Source organism: Aptenodytes forsteri, unplaced genomic scaffold, assembly GCF_000699145.1.
Source record: "Aptenodytes forsteri isolate BGI_AS27 unplaced genomic scaffold, ASM69914v1 Scaffold193, whole genome shotgun sequence".
Classification (NCBI taxonomy): Eukaryota; Metazoa; Chordata; class Aves; order Sphenisciformes; family Spheniscidae; genus Aptenodytes; species Aptenodytes forsteri.
In genome coordinates, this window is record NW_008795405.1 from 18589924 (window position 1) to 18600377 (window position 10454).

At 42.4% G+C, this 10454-nt stretch overlaps 1 protein-coding gene across 2 annotated transcripts; it reads left to right on the forward strand.

Annotated features, from left to right (window-relative positions):
• The first annotated feature begins 630 nt into the window (after nucleotides 1–630).
• On the forward strand, nucleotides 631–9974 carry CUNH14orf180 (chromosome unknown C14orf180 homolog). Of its 2 annotated transcripts, none has more exons than XM_009280888.2 (4): nucleotides 631–839; nucleotides 3222–3345; nucleotides 5277–5303; nucleotides 8074–9974. In XM_009280888.2, exons 1-4 carry the CDS (start codon nucleotides 786–788, stop codon nucleotides 8274–8276), a joined length of 408 nt encoding a protein of 135 aa, XP_009279163.1. In that variant the 5' UTR covers nucleotides 631–785; the 3' UTR covers nucleotides 8277–9974. The 2 variants fall into 2 exon arrangements, with proteins under 2 accessions (XP_009279163.1, XP_009279164.1); XM_009280889.2 differs by having other exon boundaries at nucleotides 688–839; nucleotides 8077–9974.
• Nucleotides 9975–10454: the final 480 nt, after the last annotated feature.

Below are 10454 nucleotides of genomic sequence, written 5' to 3' on the forward strand. Positions count from 1 at the left end.
AGCAGTCAAGGCAGGTATTTCTGACTGGAAATTGTATATTTGATGATGACCAGCCTTCAGCATTTGACAAGGGGCTGTTAAAGCCTCTTGAACAGTAAATCACCTCTCTTCCTATCAATAATCTTATTATAATATCTGTAGAAATGTCTAATGTTAAAATCCCACTTTATTACTATAATAATGGATCTAATTTGTAGAACATATAAAGTGAGGCCATAACTGTACTGGAGGGAGATATATGTGATCCCACTACATCTATATCATTTCCTGATGGTTTTACCCACATATTTTGAACGGGAGAAGGATTAAAAGCAATCCCACTTGCAAGATTTTTGAGATTGGGAATGGCTTCTGGAAAGGAGATCAACAGGATCATGGAAATGCAGCAATCATTATAAAAAGAACAGCCTCATCTTCATGTTTACGCATATAAATATGTAGGTGTTTATCTGTGATTTGCTCCATTCAGGCCCTTTCCAGTTGCCAGGAAAGCCCTGCTTTTCAGCTGCACAATCAGTATTATCACTATGTGCTATTTTTGTCTACTGAGTACATTTCAAGTAACGTCATCCTTCCCAAGCCAACGCTGGTATGAAGGGCGGAAACTCTTCTTTCCACTCCTCTGTCATTTGCTGCTGCTCCCATCTGCTTGGTGGAACTGCCTGCTCAGTCCTCGCTGCAGAGGGATCTCCAGACGCTTTCCCCTGGTCCTCCCTGTTTTCTTGAGCAAGTGGCTTTCCAACCAAAGCTTCGTGTGGGAGGCTTCATGTTGGCATCCAGGGTACATGTCCCAAATATGTCCAGCCCCACCTTCTGATCCTAGTGCAGAGGAGCTGCCGGTAAGTAATCGTTCGATGGGCGATAGAGTCCTTGTGTCCATCGCCCAGAGCTTTTCACAAATGGGTTGTTTTTAAGGGCATATAATTTCCCGACTAACACTTTGGTAGGTTTCCAGCTCTTGTCACAGTATGTTAACACTGGGTTTCCGTCTGAGGGGAAAATGCATCATTTTTTTCTGACACTGTGTAGCTTTGATTTCCATAAGTTGTTAAAGTCTAGTAAATATTGTAAATGCCACTTCATTTTTAAGGTCTTCCTTGTCTAGGTGCTACCCAACCAGCTAGTTGTTTATGCTTTTCTCTTCTGATGTGATGTAACTGTTAGCTGTTTGGAAAAGCTCACGTGGACAAGAGCTGCACTTGGAGTTATAAATCTCTTCAAATATAAGGTTTAGTTTCTTTAGCTGTGCCACTGCAGGAGCCCTCCCAGCTAAAGCTATAATCACTGCTAGTCTGAGCTGAGCACATTCTGCTGTGTCTCCCTAAACCTGTTTCATTTTACACAGAGTAATTAAATATTCATTATACCACAATGTGTGTGTGTGTGTGTGTGTGGCTATAGCAGAGTGATTATGGTACTCACCTGGTAGATGAGAGACCCTGTTCCCAGTGACTCCAATGAATATTTAAATATTTCATATTAAGTATTCATTGGAGCAAGGGTAGGAGCAGACTTCTCCCACCCCCAAGGGAGCACCCAAACACCAGGCTGTAAAGTAATTCTTTCGTTCGTTCTTTCTTTAGCTCAATCAATATTTAATTATTCAAGGCCAAACAAGACGGCTTCAGTGTCAGAGACTGAGATTCCCTGCTCCCACGCGTGCACCATAGCTCTGATGATGAGGGCGTGCATATAAAAGATGTGGGTTCGTATTCCTTTGGACTTAGAAAGAGGTTGGATCCAGGTTTCCCATACCCTGGATGGGTATTCCAGCTTCTGAGCTGCTGAGTAAAAAGCACAGAGCTCCAACACATACTCTCCCCAGTCACGAGACAGAGGTGGTATGGATGCTTGTATGACCTCAAGTTCAGAGAAAGCATCCTTATCAGTGATAATTAAGATGAAATCTGGTTTATAAATCCCTCAGGAAAAGGTATCAAAGCTGAAGACGTTCCTCACTCCATGGCAGTTCCTGCTGGCTATGCTATGGGCCTTTCTGAGATTATCCAGTGTGATGCATAGTGAAACCTATTTTTCCTCTGTACTTTGGGGTCTGACACCCCGAGACTGTAGTTAATGGGACTTAATCTTGCCTCTGCAGCCCAAGGAGTGGGTGTGTGAAATGGTGAGTGTGGGGAAAGCATCTAAAGAGAAAAGGTGTAGAGCAAGGGTATTTGAGTCTAAAAATGGGCAAAAGTAGCAGGCATTGAGGAATAGAAAGATTAAAGCAGGAAGAAAAACATGGAGGAAAGAGCATGCAATCACTGAGTGGGGAAATGACACATGAGGGAAAAAAAGGAGCAGGGACAGTGGCCAGAAGGAGCAAACAAACCATCTAGGAAATAATACCCTTTACCTAGCAGAGGAACGGAGGGAAGGGGGAGAAAGGGCTAGAGAAGAAGACTTCGATCTTAAAGTAAAAATAAAATATGGAGAATGTCTGCCACCCGCTTAGGTCTTTGAAAAGTAGAAAATTTATCATCTGCTCTCCACTTTCAGAGGACAATGGATGTCTCTGAACCGAGATGCTTTGGATTCACTTTGGGGAGTTGACTGTGGGAGCATTCCTACGCAGAAGAGGGACTTATTACTATTATTGCAGCTCTGTTTCTTGTCATTTGGCAGAATCCACAGCAATTTGATTCCGTTATCAAAGACTGAGTATGGCTTCCAAGCAAAAACCAGAGCAACAAAATAATGGTGATACCGAAGTACAAACAAATTACCTTCTTGTACCCATCAGGATAGTGTCCAAACTCAAGACTGCTGCATAGTGTCAGTTGTTGAAATGGCAACACTGCATTCAGAACGGAGCTGCTTAGCTCAGAAGAATGTTTCAAAGGTGCTCACAATGATATGGTTCATATATTTCATATCACATTTATGTCCGTCTACCCCAGGGCTGTTGAGCAGCCACCTTCAGTAACTGTTCACTCCAATTTAGAGAAATCCTTTCTGAACATTTGCTGTCTGTTACTTTAACCAACCTTTTTCCTGAGAAGACAGCTTTAGAGTACTGAAGATCTATGACAATGAAGGAATATCCATATTGTCTTGCTATAAATATCACAGTGGTCTGACTATAAACGTCAAAACAGATGTGTTTCATATCATGTCCTTCGAGGGACACGGTAATATAACCACAAAAGCTCAAAGCTTCACCCAGATGCATTACTCCAGTTTGAATAGCCATGTGTTTTGTGTTTTGATCAATTCTTTAGACAGATGACAGTAGCTATCCTCCTTCAATACTGAGGAAAAGGCCACCTGTGGACCAAGCTGTGGGGGAAAAGCGGAAAGCAGAGAGAAGGGTTCGATTTCGTGAGCCAGAAGTCATTGAACATGGTACGCTCAAGCTATTAAGCCTTTTGGCATGACCTTTCCAGCTTTTTTAACATTCACCCTGTCTGTCCACATCAGCTTCCCCCTTTGATAATGTTACTTGTGATTTTGAGCTCAGCACAGAGCAGAGGACTGGCAATTTTTGCTCTGTGCTCTGCAGAATTGTATCTGGTCCATTTGCCTGCCTGCCCTGGGAGGAGGCAGACTCCTGCGTCACGTTAGAGCAGCCTCAGGGCTGTTCTCATGGTGAACTCCTGAGTCAGCCCCCACAGGGATCATTGCAGACCATGGGTTTGGCTGAGCCCCAGGTCTACCCCAGAACAATGCTTCCACTCATAGAAAAGGATCTCAGACCAAATTTAAACACACTTATGTCATTCTGGGTAACTAGGATGTAATGGTGGGGAAGGAGCCAGCCCTTTCATGTTTCTGAGCAGCATGCATGCCATGGGATGGCATGGCTCAATTACTTTACAATAGCAAAGGTCTGAGCCTGGTTGGCCCACTGGGGTTAAAAACAGCCAGGATGTAACCATTTCTGCCAGCGAGGGCACCCAAGGAATGATACAGCTAACATGACCTCTGGTCTTTCATTTGTGAGCCAAAAATAACAGTTTGCAGGTAGGTCAACTGGGAGTGACCTTAAGCAGAGGTCTAGCACAAGGATCCAGTTTGCACTTCTGCATGTGCTATATACAATTCATAACCAAATAAGAACTGTTACTTCATTCTGACTGTCACAAACTGACCCAACTAAGAAAAATAGTATTTATTGGTAGGGAACTAAAATTGTATGGTTTTGATATGTCAGTCAGTAAAAACACAGGTGACAGAATGGTAAAATTTCTATGTCAGCCATAAAATTTCTATGTCAGCCACCTGTTTGGACTGCTACTCAGCTTCTAAAAACAAGACTTGGCATCCACTACTGTGTTTGTACACAGAGCTTGCCTTGGTTTTGCAATATGTTGTTTCTGGTGCCTCCTAATGCGGGAGTGAAAAGCTGTTTCTTGATAACATTGTTGACATGGCCCGGGCTTTCCCATCAAAACTGAACTCCTGGGAAGACTCAGTAAGTCGGTCCTAAATTCTCCAAAGCTCATCTGACTGCTCAAGAGCAGGATTTTGATGAGATGTAATATCTCCTTCAGCTCCCTGCCAGAGTCCATGCCCCCACATCAGCACTGGTAATCCTGTAAGTCCAGCTCGGGGGACCTGGTTCATCTCTCACTGGCTCTGAATTCAGCACAGCCGTGCTTGAGCTCCAGGGAGCTGCAAGGACAGATAAGACTCTGACTCTTTTCCATGAAGACATAAGAAATGTCCCAACACATAATTAGTATTCTGTGTTGCAAACAGCCTGTAATTTAGATGATTTGCTGTTTGTCCATGCAATGTTATTAATGTAGAGGCTGGTAAGATGAAGGTTGCTGGCACTACTGAAATTTTTCCATTCTCTGGATTTTTCGTCCTGGATTGTGTCTGGGTCCTGGCTGCCAAGCGGAGGCAATTCCAGGATACCGCTGGATGAAAGTTACATCTGACACTGGGCTTTGCTTTCTTAACTTTCATTCTTCTCTCAGCCTGCTGGTCTATCTCCTTTCCCTTCTAGAAATGATGCGGAATAGGGACATCTTTTTTGCAAGAGCTGACTCCTGACCTCCCCACAACAACAGCAATCTCTGTCTCTGAAATCCCCCAAACAATAATTTTTTCTCACTTTTCTGAAGTGCACCTACACCTCTATGTTTGCATGGAGTGGGTAGATCCTCATCTGGCATAAATCTGTACAGACAAAAGTGGTGTAAGAGGTAGCCCAGCATCTATAAGGCGACAGGCAATTTCAGAGACACCACTTGGTGCTTGCTTTCTTATTCATCTGCTGCAAAGAGGCCCTTCCAGGCATGTAAGAACATTTTTATTCTGTTTTCTAGCCATTTCCTGCTGTGACTACGTAGTGGGTAAGTCGAAGTTTCACACTATAACTGTGAGCCATCCATGGCACTAACCTGAGTTTGCTTTGTGGCTGCTGGTATGCACTGTGCAAATATATCCTCTGTATACAGAGCATTTCATACTGTCAGTGGTTGTTGCTTTTTCTTCTCAGCATATGAAGCACAAGGTGTTGATGAGGTCTGGTGCAGTATTTTAAACAAGACATCTAGTAAGACAAATAGTGGAAACAAAAATTAAATCCCTGAAGCTATTTTTAATTTAAATATAATTAATATATTTTATGGCAATAGAATAGGTACAGATTTTTCACTAAGATATGCAGGGAAAGCACCCCAAGCGAAACAATAGTTCTCCCTGCTGACTTTCATATGTAGGGAAGAGACAATTCATTTATATGCTGGCAGCAGGGTAGAAATAATAAAAATAATACGTTTTTTCTTTTTTGTTTGCAAGGCTGTTTGAGGCCAGCCAGCCTCACAGACCCTCAAGCAAATGTGTGTATCATCTGGATGTTCTTATGATGGTGATCATTTCTAGACGTCCTGGCCAACATCCAGACCCTGCTGTATGCAATGCAGTAAGGGGAGAGGGGTACATGTATACATGTATGTATACACACAGGCACAGAGCCATAGTGTTGGGAGGCCAAAAGGAAGCAAATGTCCCCACATCCCCTAGCTGTTGCTGTTGCCCAGGAAGAGGGGTTGTATGCTCATGCCAATGGCAGCATCAGCTAAGGCAGTTATTGGGCTAGGAACAAGGTACTATAGGCAGGAAAGAGCCAGGTGGAAGAGGAAAGACCAAATATCCCTCAGGTGACAGTGGGAATGTATGTCCAAAGCAGGAACTGAACCAAAATCTCCTGTATCCTGGTCCAGTGCTTTTCTCAGATGAGTTGCCTTTTTCCTAGACTGGGCACATGGCGAGGGCTGAGTCTGCTGTTCCAACAAACAACTGAACTAACAAATTTAAGCATTAATTTTCTATTTGTAATTTAGAAAAGAGCAAACTTACATTTAAGCACATAATTGTAGTGATGTGCTCAAGCTGTTGTGAGTATAGCTCATCACTATTTTGTGGGTGGGATTATTCTTCCACATAATTTTTTTCTGTTCCTGGACTGAACATACTCCCTAATTGAGAGGACATAAGGAAAAGCCAAGTTTGCATTTGAGATCACCCAGAAATTTCACATGGAAAGTAACTTTCGCAAGATTGAAAAAGGTTATAAGCACTTCACAGAAAAGGTCTGATGTGAAAAGCTGTTTAGCTTTCACAGAAAAGTTTCATTATTACCAGGTATGCTCATCAGCCAGGCCCCATGCTTTGAAAGGCAGGTAGTCACCCAGTCAAGAACTGTATCTTGTGGTGTGGGAGATCACACAAGGGAAATACCAACTTCCAAATCACAAATCTCTGCAAAAGCAGAAAGCGGTGAGTAATTCCCTGGCTAAACACCTTCATATAAACCATTCATAGAATAAACAAATTTATAAAAATTGAAGTCTGCTCATGGATAATTTGCAAACAGAAAGAAGGGCTAAATTCAAATGAATAAATTATTTGCTGCAAATAATTCACTCAGATCTATTATGGGACATTGATTTGGTTTCTGGTTAGCTATAAAATGACTGCCTATTAACATTTTACCTTTTCCCCATACACTTTTTGATATATTATTATGTGTTTCTTGCTTGGTTTTATGACTTCTACCTTCCTCTCTGTACATCTGTATGACAGTTTAATTGACTGCTGTGTATTCCAGGGCTCATAGTAGAAGCTAATTTAAATGTTACAGCTAATGTTGGCCCTTTACCCATAATAATACACACCACATTTTTATTTCCTTATTGATTATGTGCATATGGCAGGAAAATAGCTGCACACTATGGGTTTTTATTCAGGCATGAATTTGGCTTTATACTGCATGTTTAATACTCAAAGTGCTTTATAAAATAATACCGATTGTGCAATGGCCATGCAGTCAAACAGAGCAGCCAGATCTGAATCAAACTGGATCCCGGAGGCCCATGGATGGATACACACGTGCAAGGGCTGGGGCACGGATGTCAGCGAGCTAAATGTAGCCCATTGATTTCCACATGTGTAGTGTGCCTGATCTACGGCACTTTAAACATCATTAAACTACATTTTAAAGGCAAGAAAAATGTTTACAGTATCCTCCTGCTTAAGAGCAAATGCTGAGGATGTTCCAGTGTAATTAGCACACCTAGCACTTAGAGAGAGGTTAAACCTACCACAGCTTTCTAAATATGCCTCTCAACTAATGGACCCACGTCTCAGTTCTTACTGTAATTAGCAGGAGCCCCAAACAAGCTAGTTACCACGGAAAAGGACAGAAATCTAGATCTTCTCTCTTTTATGTAACATTTGTGAGCATTAAATAATTAGATGAGGTAGCTTAATATTCTCCTAGTATTTAACCTAACATTTAGCTTAAAGGTATAAAAAATAATTGCTGGAGGGAAACTTGAGGTCGTGTATTAGCTATGGTAATCCTGTTCTTATTGTATATAATTAAACTCTTTAAATGCTCCATTAGATAAGATCTTTTATACTCACCACCCTCCACTGGGAGGTGTGACTCACTATCACTTAACTGATGCCTACGGAAGTACTCACAACCAGAGCCCTGTGTACCCTGCTGTTCCCAGAAATGTGGGACAAAGGCATCAGCAGGGCGTCAAATTTGGGAAGTGTTTAAGATGACACTAAAATAATGCTGCTTTCTTTTTTCTCCTCATCACCGTTCAGTAGATGACAGGTCATCATCTGGATTGCCTGTGCTCCTGTGGCTCTCATTTTGTGCAGTGCTGATCCTGGCTGTGAGTCTCTACTACACCAGCATGAAGCAAGATGTCAAAGTCCTGGAGGAATTTCAATCTCGACTTGTTATCTTCTTTCTTCAGATTAGACACGTTGCTCAGAAATGCTGGGCTTGGTTTATGAGGCAGTAGCAATGTCCTCCAGCCTGACAGACATCTCAGAGCACTGCTGACCAGTATGCGGCAGCGCAAAGCTCCCAGTCTACTCCAGCCACATGCAGGGAACACGTAAAGATCCACCTCAAAGAGCAAGAACACCACCCCTGTTGTGCCCTGTCCAGCAGCCACTTGCTTCTCCTTTCTTTTTTTTTTTTTTTCACATTACTGGGCAGTCATAGCAGCACCTAGAGGTTCCACCAAACTCATGCTCCATCATCCTGAACACCAAGCAAGTGTCTGAATTTTGTCCCCCAAAGAGCTTATAAACTGCTGATATGAGGAGCAAAGTAGAGAGAGAAATACATGGATTTGTGCAGGCAGCAGCAAGCTCTGAATAAAAGTCTCCTGAGTCTCAGGTCAAGGCTTTAAATAGCAAACCATCTTTCTCCTCAAGTCTCCTAAGAGCTATTTTGCAAAAGTTGAAATAAAGCTGTGCTATTACACAAGCACTGTCTGGTGGCCAAAGGTTTGGCAAGCTGCTATATTTATACACCTGAAACAATTATTAGTAAAATATCTGCAAATGGCTTTCTTGTTTCCCTTCATGCATTTTCTCCTCCATGGGCAAAAGCTGTTTCTTAATGTTTTACTTGACTCCCAGGTGTGAAAAAGAACATGAAAACTCATTTAAACAGTAAATAGTTTATTTGCCTAACATAAATAACAGCATTGAATCCCAGGCTAATTATCAGATCAGTAGTTTAATCCTCTGGGTTTGATTCAGTCCATAATCCCCACGAGCTGAGCTTACAAGATTTATGATAGTGCTTGTATTCGGTCAGAGGTTATGCATTTATGCCTGGGTCTTCAAAGCCTTATATAATAGTAATACGGATTGTTTATAAAGGCGTGGGAGGCAAAGCCCCTTTATGTCTCCATTGGCCCACCATAGTATGCACCTCTCTGAAGGGAACCCTTTTAATGGAGATCATGCAATAAGTGTGGAATGGTGCTCTGGGTGTCTGAGAGGAGAACAAGCGAGTGCAAGCTTATGAGCTGCAGCTATGTTTTCTTTCTAGACAAAACCAGTACAACCAGCTTTTTTTAGATTGTTGTCAAGTGGCACCTGATGTGTGCTTGGGTTTATCTGGTATGATAAGGGTGACATCAGAACCTGTAAGAGCTGAAGAAAAGAAAAAAAAAAAAGAGAAAGAAAACACTGCAGAGAAGATGGAAGAGAAGCCTGCAAGACCTTGGCTTGAACTCCTCTGCCATTGCAACTCACCAAAAAGAAAAGATGGTGCTTTATTTTTAATTGATTTTTTTTTTTAAAAAAGGGCCATACCTCTCTCCCCCAACAACCTTCTTCCAAGCAGCCCAGGGACTTTAACCAGGCAGAGGATAAACAGAAACACGTTATGCAGCCTTCTCTCAAGAGGAGAGTGGGCAGTGACTTGATTGAGAATGAGTCAAAAAGATTGCAGAGACAGAAAGAAGTGACTTCAGTGACTATTCTCATGCTCCTCCTAAGATGTCAAAGGCCACAGCAATTGCATTCGACACGCTGCCAGTCTGGGAAGCAGAGGTTGCTGCAGGAGGAGTGTTTAGCTCAGGGGCTCTTTGTGCAAACCGCTCAGGTACCCCAGCTCAGAGGGTAAGTTTCACTGCTGCTTCCCTTCCCTGTCCCCCATCTCAGCCCTGCTGTTTAGGTAATAAAGAAGAAAGGTTTTAAACTTGTGTGCAGGTGAATCTTTGATGAAAAAGTTTGGATTGGTACATGCACGGGGCAAGGGGGTCATTACAACTTCTGTTTGCATTTTTTAATGTTTATGATCTTTTTAATGTTCATGTTGAAACTCTTTGGCAAAGCACTGGTGTTCCTTTTTTGACTCTGGACTAACATGTCCTCCCAGAATGTAGCAACTAGCCCCTTCAAAACAGGGGCCTTTTTTGAAGGGATGGTTGCCTCACTGCAAGGCATGGCACATTGCAATAAGAAAGCAAAGCCTGAGCTGACAAGAACTGAGCAATCTCAAGAACAAGAGCAGTAGAGTGAACCCTTCCAGTATTTTAGCAACCTGGCTTCAGTAACTTTAAAACAAGCCAAAGGGTTAAGGTAAAACAGGAACTCCTCTTAGGACTGTAAGGAAAGATGTGGAGGCAGTGTGAAGTCCAGATCTGTGCTCACCTCCCTGCACGGCTTCCCAGGAT

Bases quoted from the DNA above. Each gene is read 5' to 3' on its own strand.
- CUNH14orf180 (XM_009280888.2), top strand. From the start codon at position 786: ATGTCCCAAATATGTCCAGCCCCACCTTCTGATCCTAGTGCAGAGGAG. The intron at 840-3,221 runs GTAAGTAATCGT...TCAATTCTTTAG, and splicing joins CTAGTGCAGAGGAGCTGCCG to ACAGATGACAGTAGCTATCC. The intron at 5,304-8,073 runs GTAAGTCGAAGT...ATCACCGTTCAG, and splicing joins CTGCTGTGACTACGTAGTGG to TAGATGACAGGTCATCATCT.